The sequence below is a fragment of the Mycteria americana genome, chromosome 2, assembly GCF_035582795.1.
Source record: "Mycteria americana isolate JAX WOST 10 ecotype Jacksonville Zoo and Gardens chromosome 2, USCA_MyAme_1.0, whole genome shotgun sequence".
NCBI classification, from domain to species: Eukaryota; Metazoa; Chordata; class Aves; order Ciconiiformes; family Ciconiidae; genus Mycteria; species Mycteria americana.
Window position 1 is genome coordinate 134,869,088 of NC_134366.1, and position 26,132 is coordinate 134,895,219.

The 26,132-nt window shown below is 40.3% G+C and overlaps 1 protein-coding gene across 1 annotated transcript in view; it reads left to right on the plus strand.

Annotated features, from left to right (window-relative positions):
* The first annotated feature begins 622 nt into the window (after positions 1-622).
* CLVS1 (clavesin 1) overlaps positions 623-26,132 on the plus strand; it is a 94,277-nt gene continuing 68,767 nt past the window's right edge. The window contains exon 1 of the mRNA XM_075495720.1: positions 623-1,011. Coding sequence (XP_075351835.1) covers positions 623-1,011 — 389 coding nt within the window. The remainder of the gene's footprint in view (positions 1,012-26,132) is intronic.

A 26,132-nucleotide genomic window follows, 5' to 3' on the forward strand; every position in this document is an offset into this window, starting at 1 on the left:
GCATACTGAGACGCAGCTCCTGTTAGGGGTGGAAAAAAATGACTGTTTTTTTTTTCTTTTGTCATCCTGGGCTTGAAGTTATGGGATGCTGGAACTCCCACATTTCTATAAGATAACTTTGCAAAGTGTATTCTAATAGTAACTTGATACAGCTTAGTATTAATTGTCAATTAATCAGATTGCCTTTCTGAAAGCTTGAATATATACATTCAACATGTCAGTGACTGCCTTATCTTGCATGCACCCATTCTGAAATTATTTGACTGGTCTCCTCTTACATATGAAGCACACAAAGCAATTTTATTGCTATATAAAGTTCAGAAATGCATTCCTGTAAGCTTTAAATACATATTTAATCTTTCTTTTATATATTTGCTTTTTCTTTTAGTAAGTGATGGAGTAAACAACACTTTCCTTTGGATGGATTGTACTACATGTGAACTGCCTGTTATTTTTTCTGCAAGAATAAGAAAAGCCCTTCGCTTTCATTTGTTAAATATCAGCTTGATAGCAAAAAGCTTCTGAATGGCTCATGCTCACAGCAGACCATCAGTTGAATGGGATCAGCACTTCTCCTACTAAAATATCTGAAGTTAAGGAAAGAAAAGAGTTTTTTGCAGAGATGACCCATTTACAAGCTGGGCTTAGTCCAGAGACTATAGAGAAAGCCCGCCTCGAACTGAATGAAAACCCAGACATTTTGCATCAGGATATCCAGCAAGTCAGGGACATGATCATCACAAGGCCTGACATTGGGTTTTTACGTACAGATGATGCCTTCATCTTGAGATTTCTCCGAGCCAGAAAGTTTCACCAAACTGAGGCCTTCAGACTGCTGGCTCAGTACTTCCAGTACCGTCAATTAAATCTGGATATGTTCAAAAACTTCAAGGCTGATGATCCTGGGATCAAACGGGCTCTGACAGATGGGTTCCCGGGAGTACTGGAAAATCGCGACCACTGTGGCAGGAAGATTCTTCTGCTTTTTGCAGCCAACTGGGATCAGAGTAGGTAAATGTAGATAGCGTCCTTATCTTTTTACATACACTCACACTCAGCTTGTAACAGAATATTTGTGACCATACTTGAAGCAGCAAGGCCATTTTCAGTAAAATATTTTGTAACCATGAGTCCATTTCACTAAAACTTTCATCTGATCTGATCACCTCTCATTCTTCAGACATAACACCATTGAGACATAAGGGTATATCAGTGTGTCAGATAAGTAGCTGATGTTTTTTTCCATAAATATTTCCGGTTTTTAGCCAGATAGTGTCTGTCTGCTATAAATACATTAATGTCTATTATATGATTGCTTCAGTAGTACCATAGACTAGCCAAACAGGTTGACAGAAAGCAAATGTCTCAAAACATATGGGGGTTCTTGTAGCTCTTCTGGTGCAGAACGAACTGACCATATTTATTCTGTCTCCAGCCTTCTTAACAGATAATTTTTTTTGTTTTAACCATTTCATGAATGACAGCCTGTGTTATGAGATTTCCACAAACTGCCCTGTAATTTCTACACACTCTGGTTACTGTATGCTTATTAGTCTGATAAATGGGAGATTCATGCAAAGCGTGTTTTCTGTTCAGGTCATTTCTGTACAGAATAATAGGAACAAAGATATCTTCCAGCCATTATTATAAAATTATGTCCTTAAATGTTAATGTGATTAGTCAGCTTTCACTACCTATTTGAAGTGATACAGAGAAAAGGGGCTAGTCCAGGAATATCATGTTCACATTGTCCTTTTTGTCAGAAGTCATTCCATTCCATTCTCCCTGCCTTCACAGTGAGACGGAGAAATGTAGTCAGCTGTAGGATTGCCATATGTTCTGCTGATTTTTTATAAAAATCAGACCAAAGAACAAAATTCAGATTCAGGTTTTGAGTATCATATATTTCGATAACTTCCAGGTAGGCCTTTGTCTTGGTACAGTCTGAAGTTGTCCATGAAAGTGTCTCATCCTTAGGAGTCAATAGATTGGAGCTTTGAATTTATGTTATAGAAATTCTTAGAGAACAATACATATATGCCTGCAATTTTTCATGTTAGTTGTTTTCTGGGAAAACCTTTCATCTCCGTGTGAAAACAGAGTTCAGAAGTGTTTCTAATTTTCCTTTGCATGTACAGATATGGTAAATAAATGTACAGAAAAAGTTACAGAAAAGTAACTTTGCCTATACAAAAGTATTTGGTGAAATCCAGAACTGAAGATAGTGATAAAAGTCCTATTGACTACAAAGGGGTCAGCAGCTTATCTCCTGTCTTTCTGAACTGTGAGCTTGCCTTTCTTCCAACGACAAAACCCTTCCTTTAGCAATTGGCCTTGAAAGAAAGATGAATGAACAGGTATCTTGAATTAATAGAAAGTATCAACTTTAGAGGACAGAAGCACTGTGGCTCTGCTGGTTGCATTAAGGGATTTAGGTATTATACAGAGCCAGCTTTGGGTTTCTGATCCCTCAACAAAATGAATCCCTGCGATTAACCTCATACATCAGGTCCCGCTCTGGGAAAGCTGAGAGTGCTGCTGTCTAAGGCTCCTGCACTGAGATTTTGACAGAACATTGATTCCTGTCAGGTTTTGGCTCAAGTTTTCTGCAAGTCCTTTATGTGTCTGCAAGCCCATGTATATGCGTGTATGTGTGTGTGTGCAAAACCCAAAGTGATCCTGCATGTAAGATACCTTGTTTCTAAAAATGTGATTTTAACTTACAGAGAAGAAAGGCTGAGGCTAATAGGATAGGATATACTTTCCTAAGACTCCTCAGTGAAGTTAAAAATTTTACCTCTCTTCAGCCACTGAAGCGCAACTCCTCTATGGATTCAAACGACAAGAAGTGTCATTTCTGTGGGCTTTTGTAGCACTACAAGTGCTGCAGGGATTTGGGATGGGATTTAGGCTGTAAGTAAATAGAGGGATGACCTCCTCCTTTTTTACTGTCTAAATCAACAAGAGCAAAAGCTGTTAAGGAACAGGAAATGATGAGTGCAATGTCCTGTTAAGCAGAGGGGAAGCAGGTTATTGACCAGACGAAATGGGTATTCATATATATTTCACAAAAAAACCCAAACAAACAGGTATTGTGTATATCTTACAAACATATACCTTGGGCAACCTTTCTATAGGCATGTCTTCAGTGATGGCAAGATGTTTACAAGCTTACGTTTCAGCTGAATGCTAATGCAATCAATTCATATGATACCATGATGCTGATATGCAAGAGTAAGAGCTCAGCCTTCAGCATGCCTTTCCTAACTTTAATCTCATTTGCAACTGGCTGTGCTTTCTCTTCCTTTATCATTAAATCATAATGATAAGGGGTCATTTATAAAGAAATCATAATTTATAAAGGATGATTTAAAGTCAGCATGGCTATAATCCATAAGCCGATTTTCAGTCCAGACATTCTTACCATTTATACCTCTGGCAGTATGGTGGCTGTATGGATCTCATGTCAAGGAGGGAGAGGCAGCCTCATAACTTTTTGATCTTACAAATATATTGATTTTTAAAAGGAAATGTTATTATTTGTGTAATGTGACTGCTTGGACAAATCAGATCCCAGATGTTCTGAAGGGATTCCCTGTATTGAAGATAAAGCTTCTCTATGATCTTTTAGAACCATTTGTAATTTTAGCTTCAAGAATGTAACTGATAGATCTAACATCTCTAGAAAACTAGGTTTTCTTTTCCAGTCTCAATGTTTTCAGCTTCAGCTTCCAGCTGCTGGATTGTGTTATTTTAAAGGGACCACAAAAATATGACAGCTTCCCATGTTTGTACTTTTGTGTCCTGGCCGCGTCATCTTTTAACCTACTTTTGAATTCACTGAGGATGCAGCACTGTAGGGTGAGTTACTGTCAGGAAACAAGAAGACAGTACATTAGCTACTCTACAGCAGTGGTTCTTGTGTTCACTTTTAACCATGGCGAATGTAAAACAGCTAGTCCTCTTTCCCTTGAGGGCAAAACAACCTTGTGTTGTCCACAAGGTAAAGAACATACTTGTGGGCAGCCAGCACAGCAAAGATAATGTTCTGCAAAGTATTGCACTAGCTTTATGTCTTGCAATATAGTTATGCTGCCAAAGCTTAAATAGATTGAACTTCTTTACTCTCAGAATTAGGAAGATTTTCCAGGTTGCTAATACTCTTCATCATTATTTTCTGGACCTTTCCTATCGTTTTAGCATCGCTGCTAATGTGCAGACAGATGAACTGAATACAAACTTTCACTAATAAACCATCATGTGGTAACACTGTATCTTCTGCTCAGTCGTTCCCTCCTTTTAGATAAAAGATTGTCACTGTTTTCTTAGCTACTCTATCACATTTTGAGCTCATGTTCAGCTCAAATCTGCTTCCAAGTCACTGTTTCCTAAAATACAAACACCACTGGTAAATGTGTCATACATTCTCATCCATAATGTGGGCACAGTCTAGCATGTGATTCACGCTCTTCTGCAGAGCTAAACCTGTTCTCCTCATCAATTATCATTGCATGGGTTTTGTGACATCTGCAAAGTTCACTGGCAAGAATTTTATTTTTGCTTCCACATCATTGAAAAAGATGGTTATTATTGTTTTGACCAAAACCTCCGTGATGACTAGGAAAAAACTACAAGGAATGATAATTTGTATCTCCAAATCACTGGCTGAGATCTGTCATGGTCCCAGGGTTTCTTTTTTTTTAGCATGTGCTGCATTGGTTTGATTTTGCCCTGTTTTTTAGACAGGTTTCTTGGAGATGATGTCATCGCTTTCTCTTTATGTCCTGCATAGTATATTTTGGATCTGTTAGTTAATGTTAATCACATACGATACAGAACAGAAAACTTCAGAGGTATTGAATAAGTGAAAATGGGCAGATGCATAGAAAAGAAAGAGATCAGATTAGTTCCACACTGAGGGAGAGGAAAAATGTTGAGCTGTAGTACTGTACACTAGAGAATCCATGCAGGGGAGGGCCACTGTTCCCTTTCATCCCAGCTCAGTCCTCAGAGGTGCAGAATAATCCAACTACAAGGTGTGAACTCACCCAAGACCAACAAAGGCTTCACATACACCACTGCTTACAGAGCACCTTATTCTTAAATAGCAATCGTGGAGTAATAAAGACAGGTAAGCATGTCAAACTGATCTTGTCAGGAATTTTTTTTATGAAATAATTTGCATCACAAAAAATCCCAGTTTGTAAAACAAATACATGTGTACATACAAACGTACAGTTTTGAGGAGACCTGAACCAGGATTTCACATAAAAACAAATGTGCCATGTGCTGGATTACGCATACTCTTTCTCACACTTTTTCATTTCATCAGTCCTACCAGACCTAAGCCTTCACTCCCCTGATGCACCTCTAGTGAATCTGAAGCTTTTAAAGAAGTCAGATAAGAGTGCCTTTTCAGCTGCTGGATTGAGGAAAGCCTTCACTAACTACTGCAGCTGTTCCTAGGTCTGCTACCGCCTTCTAATATATCCTGCTCGTACACTGGGGAGATGGGGGGTTTGGGTGAACAAGTAATTCAGCAGAAGGTGTTCATTAATCTTCCAAGTAAAGATATTTCCTTCAAGGTTGTTCATCCAGAGTAAAATTTATTTCTGTATAGAGAGACAGCACGAGGGCTATCTCCAATCATGATCCTCTGCGAATAGGGTCTTGGGGTAGGGGGGGCAGAAGGTTGCCCATTGCCTTTTGCAGCAAAATAGTAATTAATTTCTCTCTTCATGTCTGGACTGTTGTGTCTTAGAAGCTGACACATAGCTCCAAAAATTCTGTAAGTCAGTCAGACGGAAAAAACTGCTGCTTTGTTTACAACATACATTCCCAAGTCAGCTGCTAGCCATAAATTCTCTTTTATTAACCAAGGAGCTTCAAATGTCAGATACTTACCATTCTGTAGGAAAGTGTATTGAGACAGGCTAAAGGGCAAGGAAATACTCTGGCATAACGGTAAATTGACAGCTATAAATATTTTAAAGGATCGTGATACAAAAAATTATGTCCTTGCTGAGAATGCTCATCGTGGTGTAATTACAAGGATATTATCATCACCAGATCCTGTTGGTATAAATGAATATGTCTCAAATGCTGATTATTCCAATATATTTCAAAGATAATCTCAGATGCTTAATAGAATATGAAGGAATAAACATCTGTTGAGACTGATTTATAGTCACAGGCAAACTGTGGCAATAACTCAGCCTCATAGCTGTTTATTATGAGAGATTACAGCTGAAATACAGCCAGCCCTAACACCAGAATGATTTTTACACAGCAAGTCTTTGGGTTTGGTTAAGAGCTAGTGCTTCTGTGTTGGGAGATGCTTATAGTAATGTAGATTGAGGTTGTGGTTCAAGCGTTGCACTGACCAATAAATAGCCTAGAAGCACACTGTATTAAAAAATAATTCATATTACATTATTACATTACTGAGGTAGTCTGAAATGGTAGCAGAATTCAGGGTAGTAGAGGAAGGAAGCATAGCATAAGCAGAGTACTCATTTCGGGGAGTAACAGATGTGCAAATTAAATGTTGGACAGAGAAGACGAAAAGGAGCTCTGTCTTGAAATGTTTTAATTTGCTTGGAGGCGGCAACTTAATTCAGTTAGTACCATTTATTACGGAAGCTGGGTTTGGGAAGGCTGTTGCAGTCCATGTGAATGACAGAAGGATGACATACACAAATGACAGTCCTGGATAGGGCTGAGAAGGGAATCAAAGAAGAGAGAGAAAATGTCTGAAAAAGAGAAAGAAAAACAACAGCTGGGAAAGTTATGAAGCATATGTTGAAGAACAAGGCAAGCCTGACTGAAAGGGGGGAAAAAATATCAATGGAGGGAGGGTAGGGCAATCAAACACATATTGAGAGGGAAGAGAAGGTGACTGGATGGTGTTGGGCTGAGGGCTGACTGCAGAGCTGTGAAGGACAGTGCCAGTGGGTGAGACAGACAATTGCTGGAGCCGGCCCGTGGGATGACAAAGGGAAACGAAGGGCAGACTGGGAAGTGGCTCTGTGCCACCCCCCTCCTATGGCGAAAAGAAACCAAATCCGATCCCCAAGCTTTATAAACCGGAGAGGACAGTTGATTAAGAAAAATACACACATGCAGACACACGTGCACATACACCCCCTTCCTTCCCAGACTGTCTCAAAAGACCAAAATTTTGTTGTGAGGGTTTATTTTTATGTCTGGGTGGCAGAAAATAGAAACTGCATACAGTTGTGATAACACTTGTCCCTTGTCCCTAGAAAATGACCCATACATGGGCTGTACACGTCGTCCTTACAGCTAGATTCTGCAAAAGAACATTATAACAGAGCTATATCAACAGAATTGTATGAAGCCAAACAATATGACATCCCACTTGGCTGTTTGTCCCTTTGACCCTCGGGAACAGCTGGTAACCATGAATGAATGCTCCTATAAATAGGAGTTTTTTGAGGTGAGACTTCATAGGAAGAGGTCAGAATATTTTTTGTCAGACCTTTTCCTAAATCAAGTTTTCTAAATATCTGATATTCTGATCAGCTTCTAACTTGCCAACCTAATTAAAAGAAGCTAAGGCAAATTCATGCATTGCAGCAGGAAGAGACTGCAAAGAGTCAGGGGAGGAGAAAAACGTAATTCTCTGACTACCTATTTAATAGGCTACATGCAGTAGAAGCATCAGAAAAGAGTGGAGATATTGAGGTGGAATCCTTAAATACATTTGCAATGTTTAAATTCTAATAATTTCTTGATATATTATTTCCCCAGGCCATGATTTATTTTAGACTCTTTCCTCTGAACTCTAAGCCTCTTTATCAATTGCATTTTACATAAAATTAGTCACTTTTTTCACCACACCCTGGTAGGTGCTGGGTGTCTTCCACTTCCAGCACCCTCAAAGCAGCACGAGGGATGCTTGGGAACTGGTGCTGTTAGCGGGCTGGGTGATCCCAGAGGACTTACAGTGGACAGCATGAATTTGGTCAAGATGTGCATGGTGTGGGGGCTGCTGAGCTCCATGAAATGGCTGAACAGCATGCTGGGGTAAATTCTACCCTGCCACCATGGTCACCCTGCTTCAGGGTGCTTGTCTACCTTGGCAAGGCTGGAGGATGAGGGAGACATCGGCTCCCATGGTTGCACTGATGAGAGTGCCTTGACCATGTATCTCTGGGATGGTCTTGATAATATGAGGAATGAAGTGGTAGAAGCACCTGTCTGCCACAGGCACCTAAATATTTAACAGACCAGACAGAGGTGGAAGCTAGGGGAAAGGATGGAGGAGTAAAGACATTCTAATAAACTAGCCAAAAAATTGAGTAGTTAAAGCTCTTCCATACAAGTTATTTTGCCTCTTTTGACATGGGTAAGCCAATAAAACAGGTGGAGCATCATAATTAATATTCCATGACTGGAGACTTGATTCCTAAAGAGAAGAAAATGGAATCATTCCTTGAGGAAGAGGAAATTTTTGTCTTAAATTCTGATTGCACTCTCACAGTTCTTATTTTTGATAAGTGCAACAGCCACAGGGGCAGTAAAAAGCTACTATCCCTTACTCCCAGACCATGATAGTCTCAGCTCTGGAAACTTCCTGGAGGGTCCATTTGTAGCAGGGGACAGAGGGCAAAGCCAGCCAGTTAGCCTCCTGCTGGAACTATTTCCTACGTAACTGTCTATGTTCTGCCCAGGCTGAGCAAACTTGCATCAGTAAAGATTAATTTTTAAGGGAGAGGTAATGTGCAAATATCTTCATTGGTGCTTTTTCTTTATAGAAAGATGGTATCACTTTTCCATTTTTCCTTTGCAGACACACAGTGGATGGCACGTGTCTGTGCATGCATTAACACATGTGGTGCCAGTTATCTTTCATATAAGCAGTATAAATCACAGCACCAACTAATGTTATGATGCTATATGAGCAATAACAATCTATTTGAAAAATGCATGTGGATTATTTATATAATATCCCATAACACATCTTTAGAAAGCCAAAATTCAGGATTTGATTGAAACTGTAAGATTCTAAGCTATTCACTACCCTATTTTTGAAGTTAATGTATCAATAGACATAAGAAGAAATATTTGCCTTTCAGAGGCAAATTAGTGTGTTTTCTATTTTAAGCTTGCCAACGTGTTGTGTATCAAACCCCATGTTAGGGACCTGCTGCTGGCCACTGTCACAATGAGGATTTGGGGCCAGAGGAACCTTTGGTCTGATCCAGTAGAACCACTGTCATGGGTACTTTATAAGACATGTACTTTCATATACTTTACAAGACAGGCAGCTGATGGTCTGAATTAACAAAGCAGGAAGCTCAAGACTTTTTTTTACCTTTTTAGACTGATATGGTTTTCTTCATTGAGTTCCAGTTACAAGCCATCCCCATGCCTTCCTTGTTCTTTCCCATAGATAGTCCTGTGCTCCCTTCCACAAAGCCATAATTTCAGCTCCTCTGGTTTTATACCATGTCAGTAGAGGAACTGAATTCCATACATTCAGATATGAATGAAGTAATAAAGGTTAAAAAAAGTGGTAACAAGCACAAGGCCACTGCTACGGTGTGATCAGGAACATGCACTCCCTTTGCCAGTGCTAAGCCTTTCAGTCTTTCCTTCTTTCTGGCTTCCTTTCACAGCAAATCCGAGAGATGCCAGTCATGTATATTAAATATGCACAGATCAATATACAGAGTATATGTGGTGCCTAAACCCCTTTGGAGTGCTAGGGTATATGTTAGCACACAGAGTTTCTTTTGTATAGGTATTTCTGACCAAGAAAATCCACACCAGAAAGCAATAACCTTATCTAAGGCATATCCAACCTGTCCTATTATCTTGGACCTGTGATCCTCTAAGCTGTTCTCATTTCGCGAGGTTTCTGAATAAGAATGCATTGCCTTGTTTTCCCAGGGATAATCCTACCCGTCTGTTGTATAAGTACAAAATGAGAAATGTGATTTATATTGAAAGAGAAAGAGACTGATGAAAAATCCTGTTTCCAAATGAACCACAATATTAATTTGAAAACTGAGATTAAAAAGGAAGAGGAATAAACTCTGACCTAGGGAGAGGTGGTAGGAAATCTTTCCATTTCTTAGGTTCTCATTTACATGTAAGCCACTTTAGCTGGCTACTGCAATTTAAATTCAGTTTCACTCTGATAAAACCTTCAATTCTCTTTGAATAAAAGAGCTTTGCAAGTCTGGGGAAAATGGCAATTTGTGTATGCCGTAGCTGCCAATGAATGCCTTTCCTTTTTCCAGCATCTTATTATTATTCGCTGCTAAAATGCATACATAGGTACGTGTACATTCACGTTCTTTCAGAGAATGTTTTATATGATTCATTTAAAAGTAATTCAGGATCATTTGGGGGTTTACTTCAAAAAGAAGCATATCAGATGTGGACTCCATGTTAAAAGCCAAGGAGCCTTGTGAGACACCAGACGTACCTGCCATTACTGGTTTAGTCCTGGCTGACACGTTTGTCTCTACTGGGATTTTCTCACCTCTTGGTTTGTTAAATAATGTATTCATGGTTAATTAATGGAGAAAATACTGATTGGGCACAAAAGGATTTGGGGGTAAAGGATGGGCTACAAATGGAATGATACAGTAAGGTGGTACCATTGAGGAAGCAATGTCTCAGCTGTATTACAGGAATGCTGTCTGCAGGACATCAGCAGTTATTCACCTTTACTCACCTCAACTGGCCTGTAACCTAAGTACTAGCATGAGAGACAAATCTGCGCTAAATTGAGAAAAGAACACTAAAACGAGAAGGCTGGAAAATATGACAATGTAATAAAAGTTGAGGACAATAAGAGATGGGATATGAATCTTCCTATATATAAAAGTTTACTTTAATAAAAGGTGGTAGTGAAAAGTTCACCATTTCCATGGGGATGGGAATACAGAATAATTAGAAAATTAGAAAATTTTGAAAATTAGAAATTAGAAAATTAGAAAACAATTTGCAATGATTAAGCTGGTTCAGGACCTGAACAGGTAACTGAGGCACTCTGTGGACTTCTCATTACTGGATTTTTTACTGAAGTCAGAGACAAACTAGTATTACTTATGATGATGCAGTGCAGGAGATGTAAGAGACGCTGTCCGGTAACTTCCTATCCCCTATTTCTAGGATTAATTTTGCTTTGTCAAAAGCCTCTGAGGAGGATAAACTCAGAAGGTGCTTTAAGATACCTTGCAATTTAAGAACATAAACATTATATCAGTAAGCTCTGGTATCCAAAAGTCCAACAGACTATCTTGTACATAAGAAATGCTGTGTAAAAGCAATTTTCCCATCTGGGATTCTGAATACATGCTGGGTGTTTTGTGCCTCAATTCTATTTGAAAATGGATAGTTCTGACATTTTATGGTGTTCCAGTGTCATTGTTTCCTACGATGGAGCTGTGTCTCCCACTTATTGTGTGCTAAGGGGGATAATAGTTGCAAAACTCGTTGTCTCCAAGGTCTATTGCAGCTTTCTTGCTGGATGAGAACCTGTTTGAAACCACTAAATATTGTAGGTATCCTAACTTTGTGAAAAGGTTGCTATGCCTATTTGTGATGTGGAAAATTGCAGAATCTCTAGGTAGGTAGCCCATCTGGAAATAGTCTTCCAATGGGGGCTTTGTGACGTGACCCCAATAAAAGACGTTCTAAGAATTAAGGAAAGTATCAGTGAGCAAATACCCTGTCAAGAGGAGCATGCAGATGCAGCGAGAATGGCACTTTCTTAGATAGTAAGATAGACATATCTTACTTTCAGAGGTATTGAGTTTTCCCCTGGGAGGGAGTTTCTGAAGTACTGAGTGTGGCTGTTTGTGAAACGTCGCGGTGCAGACGTAGTGTTGGCTACATGTTCATGGAGGGATTGCTCCAGCCTATGCAGGAGCCACATGGCCTGTCCTGTTGGCTGCCATCGAGGAGAACAGCACAAGGCGGGCCTTCAGAGCTCTTGCTGGCCCTGCTAATCAGCAGCCACATCCCTATATCCAAGGAAATTTAATTAGTATAAAGCCACCTTCATCTTAACTCTGAAATACACCGGGGTATGATTCTGGCACAGCTGAGTATCTAGTCTCTAGGACATTAAATGCTGTTCTTTAATACTACTGGACCTACCGAGCCAAAAATACTGTCTTAGTAGAGTGAGTTTGAACTTTAAGGAGTTTACCGTGCTATCTTATTCAACTGCACTAGAGTCAGGGAAAGACAGTGAATAGCAAAGGTTATATTAACATATAATGCAGGAAGGTAACCTACAGGCAATTGTCAAACATAATAAAATGCACAGACTTTAAATGCAGCTGCATCAAACCTCTTGCCCAGTCAATCCAGACCATGGCTGTTGAACTGGGTGACCGCTTGCAGCATGATGTATCTAAAAGGACATTGCACTCATACTGGCCAGTTGCACTCACCAGCAACCAATTTCCTATGTGAATTTATTTGCTATCAGCCCTAGACAGGGTCCTAACACACTAGGATGAAAAAATAAAGCAAGGATTGAGCTCCACCCTAGAAAGTTTGCAATCTAAATGGACAAGAGAAAAGAAGCATTGAATACCTTCCCTAAATGAAGAAGAGTGTGTCAGGGGCTCAGGGGCTCCCTGGAGCAGCAGGGCAAGGCCAAGCAGCTTGCAGGTGGTTGCATCCCGGGGCAGGAGTGCACCCCGGGCCTAATGGAGGGGCTCGCAGGGATTGAACGCAGTCAGGCAGGGGACCAGCGACACAGGGAAGAAATAACTCAATGTTTCCTACTAGTCACACCACTGCCTTGAAGACAAGGTCTTCTTTAATCCTGCTTCCCAAAAGATACAGAAGGAAACCTGAACTGGCCCTCACCTGACCCACAGAGAGACTTCAGTCCTGGTCCAGCTCTTATACCAGGGTGAGCAGGACAAACTCCTTTGCCTGCTTTTTTCCCCCCTGAAGAAGCTCTACATGTCCCAAAGGCATGGTGAAAAATAAATCTCTTGGCTGCCACCTAAGCCAGGCCCAGGCTATGGCTCACTATAAATGCCTACAAATACATCTTCAATTAAAAAATGGCTATTTTGTTATCCTGAAGTACCCAGAAAGACAAGAAGTGCTACTATACTAATAGTAAGTTGAGAAAACAACCATTTGCCAGGCTGGTGGTGCCGAGCAATTAAGGAGGGCACGCAAGCCATGGACGAGACTCATTTTTGCATGCAGCGAATTGCTCCAGTGTGAGTATGGCAGGATAATAGAAAGCGAAACAAAGGAAAAAAATGGAAATAGTTATGCTGGAAGAAGTGCCCAGCATCGTGAAGCAGGTGTGATTTATAGCTCACACCTCGATTAGCTGTGTCTCTGAGGAGAGGCTCCGGCCAGGACCAGGGGAGTGGCAGAGCGCAGGGTTGAAGCGCTGCGGCCAGGCGGAGGGGAGGAAGGTGTTCATCAATGTCCTGCTCGCACAAGGTCCCACTGTGCCAGCGCTGTACTCTGTCATGCAATTTCCTACTTCTGGAATGAAAAATGCCTTAATTCATGCCTACAGTCATGTTGTGGGGCCCTTAATAAAACTAGTGCACATGACTAGGTCAGAATAGGTGAACTAAAAGTCTGTTTTCTGACTTTCATGAAACTGTGAGTTAGAAGTTGCATGGCTGAAGCCAGGGAACCTCCTTATCTAATTCTTTCAAAAGCATATAGGGTTCATGCATTTCCAAAGAGCAAGAAGACAAAGAAGAGTTTTTTTCATAACCTCTGATTCAGCAATGCATGTACTCACATGCATGTGAGCAACCCCAACAAATTCAACTATGGAGACAAAATGCAGCAATGAGACTATTCATATGCTTTACATTAGACATTTGCTTAAGTACCTTATGGCTTAATATACTTCTCATGCAGAAATTAAACCAGCACATTTACTTGACTGTTAAGCACTGTTGATTAATATGAAAATTGCAAAATATTAACCGCAGCTAAGTCAACTGAATGCAAGGGAATAGAAACATGAAGAGTTCTGGCAGATCAGGGAAAAAAAACAACACAGAGAGGCTGGAAGCACTCTGCTCTTTGTGTGTTTTTGTGGAGTGAAACTAACTGCAGCATATTGGGATTCATTTTGCAAAGACTTGATCACTTGTAGTTTTTCTCTGATATTGCCATAAGGCCTTTTTACTAACATTTTTGTGAAGTCAAAGCGTTGGCTAGAATAAAGAGAAGTATGTACTACAGTTGCTTTTAAGCAAATGCATTCTGCTGTTCTAACAAATGTGTCATAAGACTGTGTTTAGATTTGTAGGAATGAACTCTCCCTGCCTAACTTTCCCCTTTCAACACAGTGTAAACTGTGAGGCAATAACAGAGAAAAAAGGACACCCACTGTAGTATTAACAAACCCTGTACTTTTAACAAGCCATCCCATGATACCAAATTACAGCTTTTATATATTAAATCTTCCAAAGACGGTATCTTCCCTGTTATGGTGCAAGCATCTCCAATGCCATCTCCTGAAAAGTAGGCTTTGCTACTTCTAAAAAAAAATTCAAGGTGCACCTATTCCAATAAACCGTATGTTCATGGTAACACCCAATCCCTTACTTTCTTAACATCAAACCAGTTAGATCTCAAGGAAAATTAACTGTGACTTTCTGTGTTCATAAAGGTTTTTTTACAGGAAGGAATAGATGAAAAAATCAGGTGTTTCTTTGTAAACAAGCCTGTACCAATCACTGCATGCAACTGTTTTCCGTAAAACAAGAGGAAGTAAAGAACAAGGGATGCTTTGTTTGTTCAAGACTTCCACGTCTACCTCTACTACTGAAGTTTTCCTTCTGGCATTTTTCTCAAGGCCATGTAACTAGACTTGCTGCGGCAATGTCTGCTGATCCTTTTTCTGCCTCTTTTTTGCTGACTTTTGACAAAACAGGGCCTCCCTGCTGTCTATATCTTCATTGAAGTGACCACTACTGCTTGTGTTTGGGGTAAAGATCCTGGTTGTTCCAGCTAACTGCCTCCTACCGATACCAATGGGAGGTCTGGCAGGAAGTCATTGTGCATGGAGTTCAAAAGCACAAAAATTTTGGCTGTCTACTATTTTCTCTGTTTAATTGTTACACATGTTTCTCCATGAACAATTATTTACAGTTGAATGAGTAGCGTAGAGTAGTGACTCCAATTAACCACATTTCTTCAGTAATTCTCTGTATTGACTATGTGAGAATTCTTATTAGAAGTGTGAAAAAAAAATTGAATTAATTATATTAGCTTCACAATAAAAAGCAATACAAACAGAAATAGAAGAGTATAAAACATTACATCATCAATGTACAGCTTCCAGTTTTTTAAGAAACCTAAAACACAGCCCTTTCCCCCAGAAACAGCAAACCCTGAAACAGTGGTTGCCAGAAGGCAGAGACTAAACGTCCGCACATGTAAGTATACTCTACTGTAGAGAGGTTAGAGTGATTTAGGAGGTTGCTGATAACTTGTGTAATAAGAAAGTAATGAAAATTTTCTTTCAGAATTCCTAACATTGCAATTCACATGAAATTCTGTTTTCCACTCAACTGAGTTTTAATAGTTTATAAAACACTTACATTGTTTTACACTGACAATTCCTGAGAAAATTTGATAGTCTGCCAAAATAATAACATAACATTACTATTCCAAGGCAAGGACCACACTGCACCTGAAATACTACTCTGTACTCTACTGGGAACTGGCATGTACCAAAAAATTGTACTGGCTTCAGGGGAATAGAGGATAGCAGGCTGGGCTTCCTTTCACCTTTACCATATGTTCAATACAAGGCTCGACAATCCTATTTCTGCCTTCTTTGGGATTCAACTTAAATAGTTACTACACATCACTGCTGTCAATAAGCGAAACAAAGATCCATCCTGTCCCATCCAGGAAAAAGCCTTCATGCTGCTAGATCACGGAATTAGTAATCTTGGTTAAAAGACAGAGTTTATTGCAGAAATATAAGGTTTCAAATCCTGATAACAAAATACAAGTAAAGCATTGATTAAATGCTTCAGGTAGATTGCCCATTCTTTTCTTTTTTTTTTTTAAATAGGGAAATTATGTACCAAGCCACTGCATTCACAGAAAATGAAGTACTTAAAAATTATGAAGTACTGGTATTAGAGTTCTAAAATATGTTTAATTTTTCCCTTCATGATTATGGTATATGAAATCATACTTAAAAATTTATTATAGCCTATTTTGTCCACTGATCCTGCACAGGGGGCATTTTGAGAACAGCTGTAACCCTGGCAGTTTCTAATTTTCAATTTGCAACCTGCATTTTAATATTTTTGTTCCATCATTTTTCATCTGTTTCAAGAAAGCCAGTCTAAACATTGTTGTATTTCTAAATGGGTTGGGCCAGGCCCATTAATTTGTTCAGGTTGCTGCTTTGGAAAAATTTCCACATGGCTTTTTGTGTTGCAGGGAGTCCTTCTAGACTCACCTTTTTTCCCTTTCCATTGCAATTCTCTCAGAAAACCGTATTTTGCAACTTCTAGGCCAAAAAAAAAAAAAAAAAAGACCCTTCCCAAGGACTATTTTGTCAAAGAAACCCCGTACATCCCAGGAAAGCTCACTTCCTCACTTGCAAAGCGTCAGGTGGTTGTAGCTGTCTCTGTATCTGAACATTTTTTGTTCCTCTTATCTGCCTTATTCTGCATAAGTGGTAGTAAAATCCACAGAAAAAGATATTTATCTGCCTTTAGGCAGACCTCTTTTGCTCCATTACTGTGATCCATACAAAAATACACTTAGTAAAAGGCTAGCAATGATACATAGTATAGAGCTGATGATACCTGATTTCTGTATTCAGTAATTCCCCTTCAAAAGGAGCAATCGCCTCACTCACTGGAGTCATTACAGAAGCAGTTGTCATTCATACTGTCTATAGAATTAAATTAAATACTAGTACCTAAGGTTTCTCCTACAATGTGGTATGATTCAGACTAATGGTGTCTTCCATAACTTTTGTTTTCTACTTCATAGTTATAAAATTCATTCGGTTATCAGTCTTTTGTTGATTGACATATTGGGGAGTCACGTGTCTGTGGAATCCAGATCTCCCATAGCAACTTCTTGTCAGCTGCTTTCCACATGGGAGGTCCGGTACCCAATAAAGTCTGAGACAAACCTGGAAAAGGTGAGTAAGAAGACATACCTTTTTCTAATTCCACTGGTAACATTTGACCAGACTCCTCAGTGTTGGTTGGACTGCATCATTTTTTTTCCCGTTAAGGATTCTGTAAAGTCTGGAGTCTTCTACGGATATCTGTCGTTTACACTTTCAGTGCAGTTCTGGAAAAAAATATCTGCTTTCTTAGGGGGAATGGTTGTTGCTATTCATTCCTTCACTTTCTTCAGCGATGTTGCATGAAATATGATCCACCCAAAAGTGGCTAGGGTGAAAACTGCTCATTTTCCTTGAGCTTCATGGCACTGTATATCCTTTTCAGCATAACTGTGCAAAGCAGTTTCTTTGTGGTTGGCAGCATCATGATCCCATCCACTTTTAACAGTCTTCTCTATTTCATAAATCTACAGAGGTTCATTCCTTCTTCCCTGCTCAGTTGAATCATTATCGCAAATTTTTGTCATCATTGTTTCTGAAGAGATCTGCAGTTAATTTTTCCTAGACTGCTGTCTTTTGAATCTTTATAGCATCTGTTTTGAGCTCCCCAATGATCATTTCTACAACAATAATATCAAGTTCCTCCATCTTGTCAGCTATATCGAAGTTGCCTGTTGTTCCAGTGGGAAACCTCCTTGATATATACAATGCTTGACACATCTTTTCATTTGCTTGTAAGAAATGGTGAGAATATTTTCATGTCTGTCTTTCACTGGCCCTGAAGGGCTCCAACTAAAATAATTTATAACCCTTTTTGTGATTGACATCACTTTTGTACATCTTTTTAACATCTGCCACTTTCACTGCCCAGATTTAAGTACAGACATAAGCATAGGTGTATGCTTATTTGCCTGATTTAATAGCCTTTTTAGGTGTTTACTAAGATATACTTGCATTTCTACTTTTTGCCACTTCTTCTCATGTCTTGGTAACCTCTTACCCAATATCTCTGAAGAGATTCAGCTTCCATCATCTGCCTTTGGTGATGGCATCCCACATGACTTCATCAGTCTGTTCTTGCTGTTCTAGAAAAACCTAGTATGCTTTCCACCAGACAGGCATAGGGACTGCTGAGATTCTCCAAGCTTTTTAATAGCATCATCATTTTTATATCATCCTCTATATTATGATAGTTAAAATGCTATTTTTACTGGAGAGAGGTTGTAAGACTGTGATGTTTCTGATTTCTTTCTTTGCAAATTATTTCTTTGTTTTCCTTGGTGGCATTGCTGTCCATTGCCCATACCTGCTTTGCTTTTCTCTTTCATTCCTCCTGAAAGGAGGAATAAAACATGGTCTCTGTTTCTCCATTATACCACCTGGTAATAGCAAAACTACTTTATAAATCTGTATGTGGCGATATACATTACTGCCACAGGACGATCTTGCCAATGAAGATACACAGGCCATTTTCCATCATCTTCATGTGAACCGTTTCTAGGCGTGCCACTACTGCGGGGCCTGCAACAGTCTGTCTCTGTGTGTGCATTCATTTCACACAGACCAAGGAAGATGTCGCACTGACTTTATTAAGTCCACTGGGATGTTGTATTTTTCTTTTTCTTCTTCATGTTATGCTTTGTTAGGGACATAGTACTGCACGACTGTCACCTTCACGCACAGTGTCTGGAATTTCATGTACAGGGCGTTACCCATAACTCGGTCTCAGTTTACTGCGGCTTTTCACCATGATCAGCTCAGCTCTGCTCTTCCTACTGGATAGACCGTCATTTCTTAACTCTGATGCAATCTGCTCCTGACCATCTGGCCTCACTTTTCCAGTTTTCCAGTTTTCCTAGGATTTTTTCTGACTTTTTTCAGCCTGTAAAATCAAATGTACCTTCCATAATTCTATACACAAGAAAAAGGGACCCTTCAGCAGAATATTTTTCAAAATATGGGCTGCTTTCACAGGCAAGTTTTGACTCTCATCTGTCAAGCATACCGATTGTACACTATCTGTGGCTCTAAAAATCTGAGATTCAGATGGACCGGATTTCTCCTCTGACCTTAGGGCTTCATAGAGATTTCAGACTAGGTACTAGAAGGAAAGAGGTGACTTCATGCATACCTTTTGGGTTCATTGTCAGCTTACAATTACCAGCTGAAAGTTCATTACTGTAATTTCAAGCACCCAGAAGGAGTCTGCTTCTTAGCTGAACAGTTAAACTTTCCAACAGAGAGAGAGAAAAGTGAGTTTCTGAATGAACCTCCAGACATTCTGCTACATTTTTCAAAGCTTTCTGGATTGATGAATGCTGTATGAGTAACCAGGTGCTGTTTGAATATCCACAAATGATAATATGATTTTTGTAGTTCTGAACTCAGCACTCTCAGAATATATGCAATGGTGAGCGTTATTTGATTTTAACTTTACTGTTTGATCTAGTCATCATTGAGGTCTGCTGTAAGAATGACTGGTTGCCACCAAAGGGGCAATTAGATAATTTTGTTAGAATTGTCTAAGGTAAAATATGTAAATATACCATTTAGTTAGCTAATCAAAAATCTTCCTGTGGAGTTTGTATTAAAGTCTTTTCAGAAAATTTAATAAATATACAGGTGAATTCTTGCCTTGTGTTGTGGTTTAACCCCAGCTGGCAACTAAGCACCACCCAGCTGCTCGCTCACTCCCAACCAGTGGGATGGGGGAGAGAATTGGAAGAATAAAAGTGAGAAAACTGATGGGTTGAGATAAAGACAGTTTAATAGGTAAAGCAAAAGCCACACACGCAAGCAAAGCAAAACAAGGAATTCATTCACTCCTTCCCATGGGCATGCAGGTGTTCAGCCATCTCCAGGAAAGCAGGGCTCCATCACGCGTAACGGTTACTTGGGAAGTCAAACGCCATCACTCCGAATGTCCCCCCCTTCCTCCTTCTTCTCCCAGCTTTCTGTGCTGAGCATGACAGCATATGGTATGGAATAACCCTTTGGTCAGTTGGGGTCAGCTGTCCCAGCCATGTCCCCTCCCAACTTCTTGTGCACCCCCAGCCTACTCGCTGGTGGGGTGGGGTGAGGAGCAGAAAAGGCCTTGACTCTGTGTAAGCACTGCTCAGCAGTGACTAAAACATCCCTGTATTATCAACCCTGTTTCCAGCACAAATCCAAAACACAGCCCCATACAAGCTACTATGAAGAAAATTAACTCTATCCCAGCCAAAACCAGCACACCTTGCACATAAAAGTGGCCCTGAAACTTCAGGCAGGGAGTAAGATTTGTAAGTGGCAAAATGATGTTATCATAATGCCCAGCAGTAATATTCTTTTGGCAGATGTAGGTGATGTAAGTGGTGATGTGACAAAAAGTAAGTGGAAAGTTGTGTAGGTTAGTGAAGATTAGCAAAAATTGTGGAAAACTCTAGAATGACCTAGAAAAGCAGCATTTATTATGCAAAGAAGTCTAAGTGCAGTGCAAGTACATATTGGATTTTAATATGTGGCCACATCTTGTATGCAGATCCTTTATCCTCTCTTAACTCTGTGCAGTTTCTTCTGGGTTTTCAATTACTTTTAACCTTTTAAGAAAAACATCAGGTCATTATGGACAGCACAATTAAGAAGTGTACTTATTGTGCAGTGGTGGTCAGAAAAGTTAATTAGATGTTAGGCTGCATTAAGAATGAGACAGAGAATAAAGAGGAAAAGATAACATATTCTTTTATGTATGCTGATATTCCAAACTCACCTTGAATACTGAATTCACTTTACATTGTATTATCTCAAAAAGAAGGGGATGTAAAAAATATAACTGTCAAAAAAAAAAGAGCAATGAAAGGAATTCATTAGCGTTATGAACAAGTGAGGTAATTGCATCAGAAGGGAGCAAAAAGTCCAGGGCTATTTCAAATGGAAAGATGTTGAGGATGCAGTAGAGATATAGCTAGAGGAGATATAGTGGAATCATACACAGAAAACATGATAGGGAGACTGAATCGGTGATGTCATTTGTACCTTCTTCTAATAACAGAACAAAGGAGCTGTGTAATTGCTTTCTGTGATTAAACAGTAGCTTCATAATGTTCAAAAGAAAATCCTTTCCCTTTCTGTAATGAAAAATTAACTTGTGGAACGCAGTGATGCAAGAAATCAAGCAAATAGCTTAGTGTGATGCAAGGATGGATTGCAGTGCCAAGAGGAAATAAGAAAAGGCTATGCAATCACACAGAATAAAATAAAACAACAGAGGTCATCAATCCTAATGCTGCTAACAATAAGCCATTCATGTACCAGCATTTGTTTTGTTCATTATTACTACAGCTGTGCTTTGAGGGAACACTATCACAACATTGGTAAGATCAAGATAGGAGATTAAAAACTGCCTCTCAAACAGCATCCTGAGCTGTGACCATCGGTCTGTTCCCACATGTCATCTCCTAAATTTCTAACAGTGGAGACCACTAACCTGAAACCACCATGGACTCCCCGACTGCGCTCATGCTGGAATGTACTCTTTGCCCATCTTCCCCATGCTCCTCGCAGGGGACATCATTGCATTTGGGACTACCCAGGCACATTACTGCAGTCCGTCTGTAGTATTGATTTATTGATTGCATTTAGGGGTTGGAGCGTAGGACTTTTAATAATTTCCACAGTATCATAACACACTGCCTGTGATTGTCACTTATTCCTTCTCAACAGAGAAATTTGCACAGTATGCAAGCATGACATTGCTCTGCGTACTAAAACGGCAAGAAAATCACCAGTGTGTAGCTCAGAAATACTGCCTCCTGAAGGAATAAAACAAATCCACAGCCAGAGGAACAGTCATACTGCACCTGAGATTCCATTCTGGCCTTTCCTTTCAGCAGCAGGCTGCAAAGCAGAGCTGCACTCTGCTCCCGAGAGGCTTCACCCTGCACGGCGCTGAGTGCTTTGGCTGGAGCCCGGCCAAACCATTAGCCTGATGGCTGGGCTGCCCTACTGCACCCGAGTGGCCTCCTTCTGTGCGACCACTAAGCTTGTGCTGTGCTGGGTTGCGATCGGTTGCCTGCTCCATTTGGGATCAGGTTTCTGGAGAGCTCAGGGAGGGATTTTTTGAGCTCTCAGGAGTGTAACAATTCTATGCTTTATCTTGGACTGATTCCCTGCTAGATGGTGTAACAAGTCCGTGGGCTGAGGCAAAGGGAAGAGCAGATGTCACCTCCCCGCTCCCCTGTGTAGGTCTTTGGTGGAAGCTGGTCTCACCAGGGGTCCAAAGAGCCCCACCACCTGCGCTCTCCCTCCCCAAGCACAGGGGCTGCGAAGGTCCCTGTCTTTCAGCCAAATTACACAAAAGAAAGGGTCCTTGCACAGTCACATTAACATCAGGGACAAAGTATTCATCTGGTAAGGGTGCCCACAGTATGAATGAATGTATGTAGGAGGGGATTCGTAACTCTGACTTGAATGTGGAGTGTGTCATTCAGAGGCTATTGGTTGCCATGGAGTTCAAGTGAAGTGGAAAGTGACAGCAGAAAACCTCATAATACTTGTATATAGAAGAACCTCAAGCAGAAACATAACATAGGGAGTATTTTTGTATCTTTAAGAAAGCCACTGAGAGGCAATTTTTGTATGATGAAAGAATAAACCGATGTAGTTTCTTTCTGCAGGCTGGTACATTTGCCCTTCACTGGCAATGGCACAGGCTTCCAGCTCACTCCAAGCAGGAATTCAAAGCCAGCCAGGTGTCTGTGGGTGACTGGCCTCCGATCAGTTAGAAGCTAAGCAGCGGATTTCTGATGTTGTTAGATACAGCTCAGGTCTCAGCTTAGTCTACTCTATTCTTCGTATCCAGTGCACTGTTGGACTAACCATTTCCAAAGAAAAAAATCAGTACACTTATCTATCCAGTCTCTTATCCTGGATGTAAAGTTACTTTGGAATTTTATTTATAGACTCACACAGATGCTGTGGGGAAAAACTTGCTATCTTTTCATTACAAAACAGGAGTGATGCCTGTCTGAAGCTGACATGCTGGAACAGCCTAAGATAGCTACACTGGATGTGACAGAAGAATAATTTGGAGCTATGACATTAGCTTAATGCAACCTGTGTTTTAATGCAACCTGTGTTTTACTCAGTAGGAGTTTTATCTGCATATATTCTGGTTCTACAGAGAAATTTAAAAAAATCTGTAACTTAACTGTGGCACGGCAAAGAAAGGCTTGGAACCCCACAAAATAAGAAAAAATCTCAGATTGTTGTGTAAGAATGTCTCCAGTTTGCATGCTGGTGAATTATTCATATTTTTGCAGCTAACGAGTTTAACTAGCTTTGAATTGTTCTATGAAGAAAGTTACCCATGGCTGGTCAAAATATTTGTTGGGAACATTCGCTGTGAATGCAACCCATTTTCTGTGTGAATCGTAGACAAGCCTTGCTAATGTTTGCGCACATATGCGCTATTCAGACCTCAGACAGATGAGACAAACAAGCCCTTTTCAGTACATGAGTCAGCTGTGAGCTCCTCTGTCAGACTGTTCATCTTCTCTGGTGCAGGATTAGTCAAGTGAGTCACCATGTTTATTCACGATTCTTCATTTTGCAGTTATTCTTCCCGGTTATTCTTCAGCCAAGGGCTGCCTGGCATTGTGCTGGGTTCATATGAAGGCCCTTTCCTCACCAAAAGACCATAAAAGGTGAAGATAAGGTCTTGCAGTGCTTGGACTGCCTGCCATTTCCCTCCGATGTCAGAGAGGCAGGGTAGCTACTCATGATCATGAGTTTGAATCAAGACATGAATCCCCAAGGACTATATGTCAGTAATTTCCAGTGCTTTTTTCAGCGGAGGTGAGTTTAAAATTTCTAAAACTAATACATGCATTAAAAAAACCCAGATGTTTTCTAAGAATATATCATCAGACATTGGGGCTTTCTTATCAATACTTCATGAGCAGAAAGGAGAATTTAATCTGCTGAAATAAATGGCTTCGTATGATTTACGAACACCTGTTCAAAACCCAGTGCTGGTTGGATTCCAAGGGCTTTTCCATGAACACCGTACCCTGGCTGAGTGTGGGAGCAATTCAAAATGCTCCTTCCTGGATCCTGCCTCCTCCACCAGCGTCGATCTGCTTGTTGTTCACGTCTCCCTTTCTAAGCCTTTCCTTACAGCTTCTTCAGCTTTGATTAGCTCAAATAATTTGGGGCAACCTGGGCATGTTTTTGTAGTCCTTCTTCTTTCTGCTTCCTCTTCTGCACATTACTCCCAGTGGGAATCCTCCTTGCAGGGCAGTGCCAGCTCTCCCCCCACTAGAAGCTAAGCGTGCATTTCTGCTCTCTGTTGGTGATTTATTGTGTGGGGAGGGAACAAAGCAAGATGTGGTCTCTAACCTGATTTGTATCTATGCCATGTTTGCAGCTTGATAAATGTTACTCAGCCTTGGCCATAGCTTTTTTGTGAGGTGTACTATACTGTCTTCTCTTCTTAGGTGTTCAGACTCAATGAAACCACTTTTATATTGCTCAGTCTTTTGTTAGCTTATGTTAAATATGATGGTGTTGCAAGTTCGCTTCTTTGTTACATTTAAAAGGTGATAAATTCATTGATTTGGTATCCTGAGCCATTTTTTTAGCAAGTAAAGAAATCCCTTTTATCTGCATTTGCATTTAACTAAGCCACCTTTTAAGTATTACAGGAGAGATGCCCTTACCGCATACTAACTTAGGGATGTTAAGCTGAGCTGTTGGCAACTGCCAAGATAATGACACTGGTCCAAACTTTGTTAGCCCGCTGTCCTGTGGGACAGTCAGGATTTTTAGTGACAGTTTGTTTTTGCTTACTACCAGACAATTTTAATGGCTTCAGCTGCCCGTACTTCTGTACGTTCATACTTTTAATCATCTGAATAATCCAATTAATTTCACTAGCATGCCTAAAACAGAGCCTGTGCTTAACTGTTCAGAGACAGTAATGTCAAAACCCTCTACCGATGCTATCTTCTCCAAAATGTGTCACTTTCTTGCAGTGTGTCTTATTTGACCCCTTATTTTCCAACAGTCCCTCAGCTTTATTATCCATATGTCTCTTCAAAATGACTGGTGGCAGAGACATGCAAATAGATGATTTAATTTCCCTGCAATGTCTTTATCCCCTTTAATTGTTCCCATTGCACCCTGGTACTCCACTGAGCCTTTTGATTCTCTCACAGCCTGCTTACGCCTCTTATAATTAAGTAATTTCTTCTTATTTATTTTCATGTTATGCCTTTGGCTAATCTCTCCACCAAATCCCTCAGCTAAAGCATCTTCATTTTTGTTTTACATTATTGCGCCTTACCACTAGCTTCTGTTGGGCTAACGTCCCATTTTCCAAAGGATATTTGAAGAGCTTCTTTTGTGGTACCTTTCCATTCAGCCAAGGCAGATAGGCACTCTCCCTCCCTCCACCTTTTTGTCTTTCTGGGGCTTGTGCAAATCTTTTGTAACTCATTAGTGGCTCACTTCAGTAAGCTCCATGCTGAATCCTTACAGCACCTTACACATTTCCCTTTGTGTAATAGTAATTTATTTCACTTTTTTTTTTTTTGTGAGAGGGTTAAACTGGTGGGGAGGGGGGTTGGAGGAGGGAAGGGAACATTAAGCAAGGGAACATTAAGCAAAGGAACAAAAGAGATGGACTAATAGAAAGTGGTTCTGTGTTCATGCAAGGAAAATGATTTGGATGCAAATCAGTCACACAGCTGAATGATTTGTCTCAAAGCCTCAAGATTAGGGAGCAGAGGGCTTCAGCCTCAAGTGGCACCCTGTCTGATTTCTGTCCAGACCCTGCATTCACAAAACAGCGTGCCTGCAAACAGCCCACCTGGAGGACTTGTGTGCTGCTTTCATGTCTCCTTGTACTCATCTGAAAAACGTCTTTGTGTTCACTTTGAGTTATTTCCTACACCATGTCTTACAACTGCAAGTATGTAGAGGGGGGGAGGGATCTGGGCAGGGGACAGCCAAATTAGTTACACACTGAGAAAACTGGGTGCCATACCTCCCAGGCAAA